The sequence below is a fragment of the Protobothrops mucrosquamatus genome, unplaced genomic scaffold, assembly GCF_001527695.2.
Source record: "Protobothrops mucrosquamatus isolate PMUCROS unplaced genomic scaffold, P.Mucros_1.0 scaffold183, whole genome shotgun sequence".
Classification (NCBI taxonomy): domain Eukaryota; kingdom Metazoa; phylum Chordata; class Lepidosauria; order Squamata; family Viperidae; genus Protobothrops; species Protobothrops mucrosquamatus.
The window spans coordinates 229,816-245,825 of record NW_015386542.1 but is presented as its reverse complement, the minus strand read 5'-3'; the positions used below and the strand labels follow the sequence as shown (position 1 = coordinate 245,825).

General features: G+C 36.0%; 1 protein-coding gene across 1 annotated transcript in view; it reads left to right on the top strand.

Moving 5' to 3' along the window:
- Positions 1–16,010, top strand: part of INPP5D (inositol polyphosphate-5-phosphatase D) — an 82,856-nt gene that overhangs the window by 12,236 nt on the left and 54,610 nt on the right. The window contains exons 3-4 of the mRNA XM_029283693.1: positions 10,319–10,469; positions 14,652–14,817. Of these exons, the coding sequence (XP_029139526.1) occupies positions 10,319–10,469; positions 14,652–14,817 (317 nt within the window). The remainder of the gene's footprint in view (positions 1–10,318; positions 10,470–14,651; positions 14,818–16,010) is intronic.

The window sequence follows — 16,010 nt, the reverse complement described above, 5'->3', positions numbered from 1 at the left end:
TGCGCAAACAAAAATTAGCCAATAGCAACTATCTGACTCTTTTTGTTACTTTGCAGAAATAATGTAACTGGCCTTTTGTAACTTTGCAGAAATAATGAGTTCCTCTAGTGTGACTGGAGTGGTAACTTGAACTGTATTCTGCGTTTCCTGCAACTGGCCTTGCAGCTGACATCACTAACAGATTTAAGATGTGCATCAGATACAGAATGTGTCAGATCCCCTGTGAGCTGTTCTAGAGAATATAGGCTACATAGGAACAATGTCTATCCCTGCGTTTAACTTTCTATTAACCTAGCCCAGATATTTGTTTGTTGTTAACAGCAGCAATCAGAAATATTGGTGCAGATACAGATTGAATTAAATTTTTATAATGCTACACTAATTACAGCTAATTCAGAATCCAATCCAGAATGTGTGCTATTCTTACATTTGCCCATATGAGTGCATATCACAATGGAGGACCGGTTACATGAATAATAATGTATTATCTTCTTGTTTTTGATATTCAGAACTAATGATTCTTTTTTTTATTTATATGACCTGACATTTTGTCAAACTTTGAAAATCTTAATCTAATAGAATGCATACAATGTTAAATTCAATTTTTTTGAATGTGCTGAAAGAGTAAAGAAGACAACGCAGCAGGCTACAATTTACTATCAGCTTCAATCACTTCAATTAGTGACAAGAGATTATTGCTACAATGGGAATGTAGAGAATCTAACAGTTCTATGCAATGGTTATTAACAAGTAAGCATGAGAAGTGGAATGCTAAAGTTTTGATTCCCAGGGAAGCACAGGAAAAGAGCTTTCTAGAGATGAAGTAGAAGGACTAGATATGCTGTAAATGTTTCACCTCTTCAGTGACTGATAACTGTCTATGCATTCACAATAAGATATAGCTTGTAATCGTGAACTTCAGCCTTATGGATGCCTGCCTCACAGGGTTTTATAATTCCCTATATTTGTCTATGTTTTTTGGGCCAATTGAAAGTTTAGGTCCTAAAGCTCTGGAGAGCAAAGGATTGCCTATTACTGTGTGGGTAAAACAAACTTTTGTTAGAAAATGTAGTGTTAAAAACCCAAACAGTCATAAATTAGCAAGAGTATTTTGGCTTTTTATATATGTGTATAATCTAGATCTCAGATAACTGAAAGATTGCCTCTTTCCACATATTCTTGTTTCTTAGTTAAGAACTCCCGTGGCCTTGTACTGTTTTATAGATTAAGCAGGGAGATCCTAGAAAAAAGAATCTTTATGTTTAAGTATAGTAGTACTATGAGCATACTCCCTGCCTCCTTCCTCACACAAGATCTTTTAGGATCTTATTCTAAAACTTTAAAATGCCAGCTAATTTTATTCTGATATTTAACAATATATTTAATTAGTAAATTAATCAGATTTTAGTTGTATTGAGAATTGATTTAATTACATTTATGGTACCTTTATTTAGACTTCTAAGTGCTGGCTCTAATTGTTTCATTGTCTATTTATATTTACTTTTTGCTATTGCTTTAATTGTATTTTATTGTTTTACATTTTAAATCATTTAGCGACCATCTAATGAAACATGGGATAGAGAATTGAACTATTAAATGGAATAAAAAAAATATTGCACATTTTCCATGCTTGTTACTCTTTGGCATGGATGAATCATAATATGTAGCATGATGATGATGATGATGATGATGATGATGATGATATTAACTATTCAATCATGTCCAGTTCTTCATGATTCTATGGACTAGCTCTTTTCACCTTTTCAAATCTTGTATGGCTTCCTTCATTTGTTTTATGCTCTGGCTAATATATATCAGTGTGCAGAAAATATTTAACTCAATGGTCTTTCCAGTTACAGAATTGAACATAAGAAATACAAAGAGGGCTAGAGCTGACCTTTTGTCAATAGAGGTTGGAAAGAGAAAGTACTATGTGATATTTAATTATAGTCTGTTTTTAACACATTTTAGGTGATTACCACAGGCATATACAGGGCAGACTTATTTTTCCTGGTAACCCTGGGAAACTAGAAGATTTTCCGAGAGAAGTGGATGCTATTTAAAATATTATCATACTAAGCATTTGCTTTAAAAGCAAATAACTGGTCTTTGCAGTTGCTGAAGTAATTTTAATAAGAACAATGCACTATTATCCTAAGCTATAGCTACATGTAGCTACCTAAAGTCGTCTCCCTTGGATATCTCAAGTACTTTGTGCATGTCAGAGAGCAGATATCACAGTGGGAGGCAATTTAAAATTCTTTTTTAAAGGTTTAAGAGATTCTGTATTGTTTGTAATGCCGATTTCATGGGCAATTTGAAAATACAAATGATTATAACAGGTGATGAATTTTATAAACCATCATGAAAATGATGGGAATAATTGAAAAAAACACAAGGATACCAACACTGATGGATAACTGTTGTTATCATGTCAGACAAAAACTACTAAGTAAGGGATGGCTTTGGATTAGCATCTTCAAGACTAACCATCTCTATCGGGGAAGAAATTTTGTGAGCCATGGCTCACCTCATTGGATACAGAATCTGCTTGATAGTCCAGAACTTTAAATACAGAGGATTAAATCAGGTAAAAAAAAACCAACCTCACACGGAAGTGAATGTGTTTACACAATATTGTGTAATATTGCCTAATTACAATACTAGTAATATTTACACTGGTAGATAATATTCCCTTTGATATGGTTGCCTATCATCCTGAATTTCATCCATACAATTTATTTTTTTTCAACCTATTTCAAATTTCCAGTTATACTTCTGCAGGGTAAATAAGTAAATAAAATCCATTGATTTATGTATTAATGAGTAAATTAATGGAAGTAGAAATTGAATATGAGTTTACCTGCCTGGATAACATACAGCTTGAAGTGTGTTGAGGAATAGTTCTGTTTTGAAATCATAATCCATTCTTTTTCCCCCACCATCCTTTCATAATTTTCTTTTATTTCCACAGTTTGTTAAAAGCGAAAGATAGAATACCTTTAGAATGTCAGCGGTACAATGTTTCATGTTAACTTCCTTTATATAATGTGAATTGCAGTTTTTTAAATATATGTTTTTCAGGAATAGCTAAACTTGAGACACGTTATGAACAGTTTTCTGTCAGACATTCCAGCCTGCATCCTGCTCCTGTCATCCCCATTCTGTTTTCCTATTCTCTGCATAGATGTCTTAAAAATAGTCTAATTTATGGTTGGCTTGTATTTTGGGAAGGAGCTCTTTTTCTCAAGTCGCAAGTCTTTCTAAGGTTATAGGATTATAACAGTATGTTTGTAGAAGAATTTAAGATAATGTTGATGTAAGGCTTTTCGCTGAAGAAAAGTTTTAAAGCACCTGTCAAGAACCCTGCTTTACTCTGAAATCTAAATGCTTGTATAGAATGAAACACATCTTTAAGATATTAAAATACTTCCAGCGTTAAAGTGTTCATGTAATCAACAGTCAAGCTTCAGGTGGAGAATTTACCTCCTTGCCATTCTCTGCTTTGCAGAAAGTGAAACTGCTGATGGGATGGTAATTTTCCACCCCCAGTATGTGAACAGAAAGTTTTACCACTGCCACGAAACAAACATATGTGTTCTGCCAGTAATGGCAATCCAAATAATCTGTGTTGAAGTTGCTCTGGATCCCCAGATCCTAAGCTTCCTCATCTCCCCAGCCAGATTCCCTATAGCAGGGGTAGGCAACCTCGGCTCTTTTATGACTCATGGACTTCAACTCCCAGAATTCCTGAGTCAGAGCTGACTCAGGAATTCTGGGAGTTGAAGTCCACGAGTCATAAAAGAGCCAAGGTTGCCTACCCCTGCCCTATAGCAAGCTTCAAATTTTGCTATGCCTATGGCAGGTACAGTAGTGGCCAAAATTGTGGAAACCTTTTTGGAAAAGTGTACAGTAGAAATGCCACCTTTGGTTAAGTTTCCACCAATTTTTCTTCTAATTTCTTTATAACTGTAGCCTTGTTCACTTAATAATACTATTTTACATCGCTTTCTGGGTGACCAGTCAACTCTTTGCACCATTACTTTAATTTTACTACGTTTTACAAGCTCACTAAATGAAAGGGAAAAAAACCCCAACCAACTTGATAGCGATCACATAAGACACTGACAAATGTCCTCCTCTCAGCTTCAATACATGACATCAATAACTGAATTCTACTATGATCTGATTGGTTCATCGCCCAAACAAGATGACACCTGATTGGCTCTCTAAACACTCATGCTCTTGGCTACAATCAGATGAAGGAAAGCTACCTGATATCAACCTAAGCAAGTTGTGCTTCCTTTTTCTGGTTATTTGGTTATAACATTTCATAGAATACAGTACAGATAACTGAACAAAATTTGTTGCATTCCATTCTTGATTAAATTATCTTCCATTGATATATAATTTTATGGTACTACTCCAAAAACAAAGTGGTGTTATTAGCCATCAAACATCAAAAATACACTTTTCCCAAAAGGTTTCCATAATTTTGGCCACTACTGTATAGTGGATTTGTTCCCATTTTAATCTGTGATAATGGGAATATATGTAACAAATGATAACAAGTTAAAAAAAATACTTTTCCAACCTAGATTAGTTTGAGAATGCTATGGTTACTTTGTAATTGTATTTGCTTATTGCCAAAGAAGTACTGCACTCTGCAAAACAAAGATTTGGATAAGATTGAGGCTTTATCCAGTAATGGCAATTGTAGTTCAGCACATCTGAAAGGCACTATGTTGGGGAAGGTAGACATTAGATGTTTCTAGTTTTTTAAAAAAACAACAACAACGTTGTCTTGATGGCTAACAAAGCACCATAAACTAATCTTCTATAGATCAAAACATGATCAGGTTATTAATTCATCTCCAGTTCTTACAGGAGGTCAATCCAGGTGTAAATGGTGTGTATTGATAATATAATGCTGTGCACATTTTAGATCTTACAACAATGGCATATGCCTTGTTCTCTCATACAACAAATAAAGTGGCGAATCTGCATGTGGACTATACAAACCCTAAATTTATGTAATGTTTGTATGGAGAACTATTACTATCTGATCCTTCTGTTGATCTCAAGTAGTTCAGTCAAAGCACCTGTTTGTGAAAATAGCCCTTGTGATTTAAAGATAATTTTTCTAATATGTTTTATGTTTAACAAATATATTATTTAGATTAAAACTACTGTATTTATCAATATATTATTCTACATATTGCTAATTTTTAGGCATATTAGCATGATTCCTCTTCATAGAAGTTCTAATATTAGTTTCAATATTAATTCCAAACACTTTTTTTGAAGCAATTGCTATAGCCATATTTTATAGTGCTCTTTGTTCAGAAGGAAATATAAAAGTTTGTGTTTTGGGAGAGACTAGAGGTAATTTAAAGGAGATTCATGATGGTCTTCATCAAACCTGAAATGCCAACAATTGAACAAAATTCCCTGCCAAACTCTGATCTCTTGGCAAGTTCTATAGCAATAAAAATCTACTCTAATGCAAAAAGGGGGGGGAAGCTTTATGTTTCACATCCCCCCATGCTAAACACTTTCAGCCCTTCTCATTTTGGGGGATTATTGAAGCAGAGTTGCAAGTCACGCTAGTCAAAAGAGACTTAGCATAAATTATTCCCAGGGAAATTGTATTTTAAAATTTAAAATAAATTTCATGAAAATCTGCCAATGTGATTATATCCTGGCCATTTTATAGTGGACTTGTTCTCTATCAATTCCACAGAGCTTACTGAACTAATTCCAGAATGGGGATAAGAAAAATAACTCGTTTCACCTTAGTGGTTTCAGCCTTACATTCTTTCTGGCTCATTCCATGCCAGTAGAAACACAGAATCAACATTAAAAAAATAAACATCTAAAATGCTACATTTGGCTTCCTTTATTGCCCCACAAAAGTAACACTATCAGAAGAGCACACAATGTATCTGTTGATATCCTAGTTGAAGTCCACAAGTCATAAAAGAGCCAAGGTTGCCTACCCCTGTCCTAGTCCTAGGTCAGGAGTAGGCAACCTTGGGTCTTTTATGACTCGTGGACTTCAGCTCCCAGAATTCCTGAGCCAGCCATGCTGAGGGGAAAAGGAGTTTCCAAGCTGAGCCATGCTGGTTCAGGAATTCTGGGAGTTGAAGTCCATGAGTCATAAAAGAGCCAAGGTTGCCTACCCCTGTCCTAGGTTATAGATGTGAAAGAGAGAAAAAAATACTTTGAATTATATATTTTAAAGAAATGAAGAAGGAAGCAATATATTTGGTTAAGTACTATAGATACATGTTTTCTTGTGCCTAAGCTCTTTGCCATTTAGCTGTTGCTTTTTACCTAATTCTTTAGGTAACACTGCATTTTTCCTCTTCTTTTAACAACCCTGTAATCCCTTGCATCGGGGTGGAGTTGGGGCAACTGAATGGAGCTGACCATTTATGGCCGGATGCCCTTCCTGACACCTATGCGCAGCTCATAGCAGATATTTTCTCTTTGAGCCCAAAGAGAAATATCAGCCGCTACCTAGGATCGAGCTCACAGCTTCCTGATATAAACCCTGCATTGCAGTAGCCTCATTCACTGCAGCATTAGATAAAATAGGCAGGCTATCTTATTGGGCAATTAATTATGTGCCACCAGCTTTAGCTGATGAAAGGCACTTAAATCACTTACCTACCTGCTCCACCTCTCATCAAATCTCTCTTGTCCCTAGCACTTTTCCCCACTCTCTTCATGGTTTATCCAGTTGTTCCCTTAGTGCAGTAGTGGCGGACCTATGGCACAGGTGCCAGAGGCGGCACTCAGAGCCCTCTCTGTGAGCACACACGCCATCGCCCCAGCCCCCCCATGGCCCCCTCACCAGCAGCCACCCCTGGAGGAGAGTTGCCCCGGGTGCAGCCTGCACAGAGCAGTGCAGCCAAAGACATGGCAGCTGGGCAGCAGAGACAAGACTCCACCCTCATGCCCCATTGCGTACAGATGATGCTGTGGGGTGTGGACAGAGGGCGTGACCACCATGATGTTGCTGGGCTGCCTGGGTGATCTGCTGTGGTGGGCCGTGGAGGTGGTGGGTGGCCCTATGGGCAGGAGAGGCGGAGGTGGGGCAGGGGCGTGGTGGTTTTGGGGCACTCGGTCTCAAAAAGGTTCGCCATCACTGCCTTAATGGTTGTAAAGTGATAAATATGGATCTTTAAAGTCTTAGATCTATTTGACCTAAAGGAGCTCAGAAGAACAGTTAATAGATTTTTATTTTGGAAAACCTGGTTATTTTTAAACTCAAAGACTTATTCTTAAACTTAGTATTACTGAACCATTTATGTGCCAAGTCAGTAACAGAAACAGAAGAAGAAGCTGCCTACTCCAGGGACTTTCATCTTCTGATAGTGACTTTTATGGACTTCAGCTGGCATCCCAGATTGTTTTCTGTGGTTATTTCTCACTTCTGTGCAAACGGCTTGTTTCTATTTTTGTTCCTCATTTCATAAAACCATTTCATAAAACAAAACCAAGTATGTATACATGTATATCTATATGTATGAGACCTGGTTTTAATCTCAGGACTGTGCAGCCTTCCTCAGATTCTATTGTTTGGGCTTAGGAAATCCATAAGCCCAAACCCACTTTGTCCAGAGGCCAATCAATAGCAAGGATGGAAGCATTAGACAGGAGGGTTAATTGCATTTCCCATCACAACTTCTTATATGTTGCACGTTTTATATTATTTCCACTGTTGCTTTCTGTGCAGTGATGATGGCTGATTTCTCAAGAAACAGATAAAAGACATACTTGAAACTCTGTCAGTAGATTGTGCTTCTTTCTGTATTCTACTGGCAAAGTTACTTTCCTGTGATGAATTTTAATTGCTGAAAATTGCAACAATAGATTTGGATGGAGTGACAGTTCTATCTGAAATTTCATTGACATGATCAGTCAAAGTGATATCAGTCAAAGTTACACAGAAGAGTGCAGTATAATAGAAACAATACAGGTTTAAGGTGTTATCTCTCTCTCTCTTTTTTATTAAAGAAATCTCTACCAACAAAAGGAGATTTTCCATTTAACTATTGTTAAATAAATTATTTGTTTATTATTCTATTGCTATATTTTTACATATTTAATGGTATGATGCATTTTTCTATTTATTTTCACTGGCAAAGTTGTAGAATTGCAGCAATTTATATTTAAATATTTAGCGATGATATAGATTATAGAATGATAATTTGTATGGTCCTTTCCTTTTTTTCAAAGTAACCATATAGAATGAAAAAGGAAGAACACCTTTTTTAAAAAAAAAAAAAATGCATCTCTAACAATGGAGGAGTGAATCTCCTTTGATGTTTATAAACTCTTCTAGTTCACCGAGTCTATCAGTTCAATTGCAACATTAGAGGTGGGGCTAAATCTTTTGAATAAACATAAGAAACTTGAGGAAGTTTTATTTCCTTTAAAAAGCTGTCCACCACCAAGCATCTATGACTAAGATTATTTGCCTGATAGCCTTTGATTTCATAGAATGGTCTGTGTGAAGCCTAACACTGAAGGTGGGGAAAAATTAAAAGTCATATAGATTAACATATTATACAAAATGTTTGAAATAAATAAATAAATAATAAAACCGAAAGAAACTTTAATTGGTAAATTTGTCATCTGTAAGTCCAAAAGCTAGTGGTCTTTTTTATCATCAGTTTCCATTATCTTAGATCATTCTGAATCTTTAAAAAAAGTGAAGAAAAAATGAGGAAGTTGTTTCTATCTGAATCATAATTACAAAGAACTGAAGCAGTTAGTATTTTAAAATGGAAAATAAAAATAGAGAGGAAGGGACAGTGGAGGAAGGGGGACTGTGAAACAGTAAATAGCTGCATTTGCAGGTATAAATTGAAGTTTAGCTAAAATGGAAAACTGTGCATGGGTTACTCTTCCTAGAACACCAAGGCAATGCAATAGCTTCAGATGTTATTTCCAACCAGTTAAAATCTAAAGAGGTACAGTAGATGAGATGCTTTAACTAATCTAGGCCAGAAGAAGCAACAGACAACCTGCACACACGCACATGCATACACCTGCATCCCAGCATCTTTTTTTTGCATCCTAAATGCTCAAAGGTCATGCTGCCAAATTATGGCTATTCAAATTTCCACTTTTTATCAAAATGCAGTAGAGCTTGTTAAGCATCTTTTGTCTATCTTATTTTTAAAAATCCTCAACCCAAAGAAGCATTGGGGGGGGGGGGAAGCTAAAGGTTCATTTCTCTTCCCTCCAGGCTCATCCCATGTCACTGCTATCTTCTGAGGTCCTGAACAGCCAAATAGATTAAGATGCAGCCCCAGTATAAAAAGATTGATTGACACTTATGTCAGAAAAGAACTAGTTGTGTTATTCTCCAGTTTAAAAAGAACACAGAGTACTCACCTTTCCTTTCTTTAAATGGCTAGACAAAAGCAGTTGGCTTGAAGCCTTGAGGCTGAGACTGGCAGGTGGGGAGGAGAGAGAATGCAGAATTTGCACTGATGAAACGAAGCACATGTATAGACTAGATGTGCCTGTGATCTTGCTATGGGTACCCAGTGCTTTTTTTCTAAAAAAAAAAAAAAAAAAGGTGCCGGAACTCACAAACGTCATACAACCCGCCTTGCCTACCCTACAAGGTTCCATCCAAAAAAGGTGCTGGAACTCCGTTCTGGGCGTTGTATGAGAAAAAAAGCCCTGCGGGTACCTATAAGATAGTCTTGTTTAATTGCCATTCATTTTTTAAGGGAAAAAGGGTCCCCCCCCCCCAGATTGGAATTCAGCACGTTCTGCTTCTGTGGTTTTTAGCATGGTATTTGACACTGGTCTGGATGAAAGAGACCAGGAAATAAAATGAATCACCTTACTGGAACGGCATACATATCTTAAAGAAGTATCTGTGATTAATAAATTAAACCAAATTACTTATTATTATTTATTAAATGTATATGCCGCTCTTCACACTGTTTGAGTTATCCATTGTTTAAAGTTCTTTTGGAATCAATCTACAAGTAATGAAAGGGAAATGTAGGCGGAGAAAAAACAGGAAAAATATGAAGAATGGGCTTTAGGATCCAAAACAAGCACTTAATAAGAATACCTGGTTAGGCTTACGTTGTTAAAAAACCTAACCCTAGTTGAAAATATGGGAAAGGGTGTATTTAAAAAGTGTTAAGAATTGTGTTTGCTGTACTTTCACTGAATTGCTAAGTGTATTATTAACTACTTCAACATGCCTATTTGGTTGAAAATCTCCAGCAATATTTGATACATGTATATATATCTCCCTATATATTTGTGGTGCCTTTAGGCATGTGAAGGTGTTCCAGTGCAATATTTCAACAACTTAGATGAACTGATAGAATTTTACAAGAAAGAGAACATGGGGCTGGTCCGGAGCCTTAAATTCCCAGTTCCCCATGAAGAAGAGGAGACAACAGATGATCTAGAAGAAGATCTGGGTAAGAAGTTCAAAACATAGTAATTTACATTATTACTATCAATCCAAAGTTGTCAATTTGCAGGAAGAAGTCAGTATTACAGTGGAATTGAATTGACCTGTTGAATTAAGGACTGTTGAATACATACCGGTAACTTTATCCCTTACTATACACCTCTCTAACAATTCTTTGAAACTGAACGCTGCCTGTCAGTCAGCCATAATGAATATCATTCAAGAATATTATCCCATCTGTCCTTCAAAGGGTAGAGAATGTCCTGGAAAAATGCAAAACATTTTATCAGTCTCCTAGTCATATACTTGAGGTATTTCCCTGTTGTATGTCAAAAAATATAATAAAATAATGCAAGAAGATCTATTGCGCTATAGTTTTTCAAGTATTGTCTTCCTTTTAGTCATAAATACCAAGCTAAACCATAATTCTATTTAGAATATTTACTTTTACTTTTGAATTGTACTATGTGTATAGATTATTCTCTTTACCGATCATACTGTCAAACTGATACCTACTTAATGCTGCTTTTATTAGATTTTAAAAGTTTCTCTGGCAGTACATTTTAGATGTATGCAAGCACAAAATGCCACTTGAAGTTTCATTGTGTCTGTCTTGCTTCTTCTGACATGAAAGTAGAAATATATTTGGCAACATATTCTTGTAATGGTTTACAAAGTTAAAACTCATTCCAATTAAATTCCAGTTAAAAGCAAACAGATGAAAACCCCATCTATAATTCTAATTACAGTGTACCAAACTTTTCAGAGGAGAAAGGCTTTAACTCTCTTTCAGAAGCTCACAAGATTATACATTTGGCACAGCTGTAGCTTCAACCTAAATCAGAGACTAATCCTGAGTTGGAGAAGTGGTTTCCATGTGAATCCTATGTAGAATCGCCTCTGGTTCTTACATATTTTCCTTTAAACATGCTGGTGCCACAGCTTCATCCAGAGGGGAGACTTCAGTGATACTCTATCTTCTCTCGCCTAAGGAAATCCCAATTAAAATAATAGCGATGTTGTGTCTGTACATATTAATAGATTTTTCTATTATTCCAACAGCTGGGTGGAAATACAAGTGATTAAAACAGAAAGAAACCTTTAACCACAATGCAGAGAAAATGCTACAGCTATTAGAAACTAAAGTCTTGCCTCTAAAGAAGGTGACCAGTCCTATCCTTGGGCACACTGTATGCTGGAGATAGGGGAATCTGTTGAATCAAAAGCTCAAAAATAAAATCCTCAATTTCTTCTCTTTATGTTTTCCTGCTGCAGGAAAGGAAAAGATCTGTGGTGTTTTCACCTTACTCTTTGATTTTTAAAAAAATTGTTTTATGGTACCCATTTATTCCTTTTCTTCCTTGGGGTGACTCATTTTTCCTTCTTGGCCAAGCTTCTGAGCTCCACCCCACTTTGCCCACCTGGCTCTCTACTTTTATACCTTCCAGTCTTCTCTTCTTTCTGCTTTTGTTTTCCATACAACTTCTAACCCCTACGTATCAATCTTCATGGGTCTTTAATTTCAACAATAATTTATCTTTATTTCTGATCTCCAGCTCTTGTTTACTATGCCCCATTTTTGAAGGTTTCCCCCCCCCATGCCTTCATGGGTGCAATGTTGTGTGATCACTTGTTACATACTCTTTGCATCAACACTATTAATTCCACTGTCTTGCATGTATCCTGCATCTGTATAAAACAACATTTCTTTTTTTTCCTTTTTCTCCCTGCATGCTCATCCAAATTTAAATCTGCATCAGTGCATCTACGTAATGTATCTGATGAAGTGAGCTTCAGCTCTCTTTTAATAAAATCTGCAAAGGGAGGGAAGAAAGGGGGAATTACTGTGGAGGGGTTTTTTTTCTTTTGTTTTAATTCTTGGAGAACAAAGGGGAGGAAAATGGATACAATCCTGCTGCTACTTTTCTCCAATCCCTACATATATAGAGGAAAGTCTGGAGGAGTGTATTTACATGCACCTGAATAGTATATGAGAATCGATTGTGGATGGGTCTAGAGAAGACCAACTTTTTACTTCAGAGAAAGAGAACATCAGTCAACTAGGGCATCCTAGCTGATCAGGCAACTCTGGAGCAGCCTGGACAGGTCACATTATAGTTCTGGTGTTTCATGTTTTTCAACAATAAACACTTCATGTGAACACAGAAATAAATTCCAGAACAATATGTAATGTTAGCTTTCATTTGTCTGTTAAAGTTTCGTTCTTCAGATTTGGTCATATTTTATGCCAGAGAATAATTTGCTGGAAATTAATTGATTGGTTGGAAGAGGAAAGCATATTTGCAGAAGAGCCAGCTGGGTTCATGATAGAGAGATCAGTCACGAACCAATGCTTAGCCTTACAACATCTAACTAAGAAATATATATTCCCACCTAAGTGGGGTTGTATGTGGCTTTTATTGATTTTAAAACAATCTTCAGTTAGTCTCCAGTAAATGATTGTGGTTGAAACTGGAGAGGTCTTCTGTTGATAATTATTAGGGCTCATTAAAATGCTGCATAAAATTACTTATATCCAAATAAGACTTAACACCCAAGATATCTTTCTGGCCTGGTGCCTACTTATCAGGGTGTAAACCAAGGTTATATTCTAGTCCTCTTATTATTTAATTTATATATTAATGATATGGAGCACGTCTCACAAAATTAGAACATTTTCCTCCAAAACTGACTGGTAGACCTATCACACATCTCTTATATGAGCTGATGCAGCCATCATTTCTATTTTACCCATTTGTTTAGAAGAGGTCTAAAATCAATTGCTTCTTACTGCATAGTCAACTATTTAATTATTAATTATGAAGAAATTGAAATTTTGGTCTTTTAAAGCTTCTAGATGCAATCATAAATGAGAAATAAATGGGAATGCTATAAAACAAGTTGAGGCCTTCAAATACCTCAGAGCTGATTTTTATCCCATTGGCTCAAATTCAATCCTTATAAAAGGTCAGAAGAAGTGAAGTTGTCATACTGAGGTTTTTTGTTTGTATGTGTGCAACAAAAGGTGATTATATCATGGTGGACAAGAAGTACTTAAGATCGAAATAATATCATAGCTGTCCTATGGCTTCCAAATATGTGCATATAAGAACCATTAGAAGCTGTACAATTAAGCTTCTTAAACAATCTATCTTTGGTTCCTTGTTGTGTTCCCAACTCAACCCTTCAAGCTGAAGCCGGAATGATTCCAATTAAAACTTAAAACTCATATCTGAATAGCACATGCTATTATCTGGCTCAAACAAATTTTCAAACCAGGTTTTCTGGCTTCTTTGATTTTTCAAGACAAATTCAGATTTCTTGGTATTATTTGGTGCCACCCTAAGCCATTGTGTATTGATTCCAATGGGATTTGATCAGGCCAAAGCATTTTTTAACCAACATACCAGAGATATGATTTTGCAAAATGATTTTGGCCAGACTCCACCATATATTAATTCACTGAACCCATGACAAGTGTTGCTCCTCCACACTGCCTCTACAATATTGTCTCCCAAAACACCAGAAGAGCTTTTACTCTTGCTCACAGTAATGTCCTTCCCTCTGCTCTCTTGGACTGAAGGTTCTATAACATATCAAAAGAGTTATGGCTCTGACTTTGTGATAAGGAAGAAACCGAAACTGTGGTTCCTCTGTTGCTGTTCTGCCTTTTCAATAGAAATCTGTGAGAAATATATATTTCCCCATATATAACACAATACCCAGGCAGGCTGAAAGCTGACTAAACATAAACTCCTTCTCCAGATGAGGTTTTGTTAAGTCTTAGTTAATCTTTCATAACTTAATGTATTTTCTTTTCTTTTTCCCCCTTGCTTTCCTTCTTCCCCCTTCCCCCCTTTTTCCTGTTTGCCTTTTAAATATACACACATCACTCTAAGTTTTATTTTGCTGTTTCTTTTTCCATTATCTGAAAAAGTGCAATAGTTTCCCCCCAAATAGACTATACTATAGTCATTCAGTTAGTTTCATGCCTATGTGAGGATTTATATTTAAGTCACGAAAATCTTTATCGAGCTGTTATTGTACCATATCAATATACACAGAGGTTACCATATAGAAAATTATTCTCTGGTAAGAATAGTATCCCACTGAAAAGTAGAATGTTTTAAACAAAGTAGCATTTTGAATCCCTAAGTCACAGTGTGTGCATATCTTGTTTTGGTGACAGATCCTTTGCCTATTCCACCTGTATTACCTCCACGCAGCATTTCAGTTCCAGTAAGTGAAACAAAGGAAGAGCTTTTACTCAATGATTATGTCCAGATGACAGAAGTTAGCAGACCACCTCTTTCTGAAACCTTGCTCCAGCGATTACAGCACCAGGATACCAGCAAGTAAGATCTATCACCATTTATCTCAAGAAGAATGAGAAAGTCTGGCATTAACCTCATTTCCTTTCACAGTTCTCTTGAAAAAAGATTTCCAGACAAATCTAGGAACAGGCCAGAGCATTTCTTTGTAAAGGTGTCCAGGAAATTGTGAAAGCTAAGGCGGCCTTCCTTCAGGAAATGGAAAGCCTGTCCTAATGAGGGGAAAAAAAAACCTCTAGCAAAAAAGTATATAGTGGTAATATGGAATGTCAAAAAAACAAAACAAAAAAACCTAGAGGCAAATAAAAATCAAAGAAAACAATAAGAATTTCTAAAAGTTGAGTTTTTAGATGACAAAGTTGTTAAATGTTTCCTCAGGGAGGATGAGGAACATGCAGAGAAATGGAATGAATTCTTTGCCTCTGTCCTTTTACTGAAGAATTATGTACAGTAAAACTTCAATAAACTTCTTTCTTAGCAGACTACAGATGCAATGGACCAAATCTCCATGTAAATATCCTCTCCAAGTAATGCATGAATTATTTGTTTCAACCAAAGTATCTAGCTCATGGAGTTAAATTTGCTTTCATTTTATGTCTTTTGTGGTAATTTACATCATTTACATAGTAACTTCATTACACAAATTGCATTATTGTGTAATGTGCAAATGATGTAAATTGACACAAATGATATAATTTACACTGTAATGGACATTCAGGAGTAATAATTGATCCACTAAAATATTACAGTATGATTTTCTCAGGCAGGAAGATAACAAGATATTGTAGGAATTAGGTTTTTTAATAGGGTTCCATGAACTCAAGGTCTTGAATAGGTTCTGCAGGACCAAGGCAGGAAAAAAGACTCTTAGAGAGAGTTTTCTTTTCCCTTCTTAGTTTCTTGCAGAAAGCTTCCCCCCACCCCTTAGTAGCTAAGGTATAGCAGAAATGGCAGTGCTAATCAGCTGACATTCAGAAGCCCCATCTCTCTTGAATGGGTATCCCAGGATTTTTGTTTTTGTTTTTAATAATTTATTTATTTATTTATTTATTTTTTGGATTTATATCCCGCCCTTCTCCCGTAGGACTCAGGGCGGCTGACAATCTATTTAAAATACATACAAACAATACAAATTTAAAATTAATTAAAAGGAATATTTAAATATTTGTCGAATTTTAAAATATAATTAAAACCCCCCTAAAAATTACCCTAGGCCA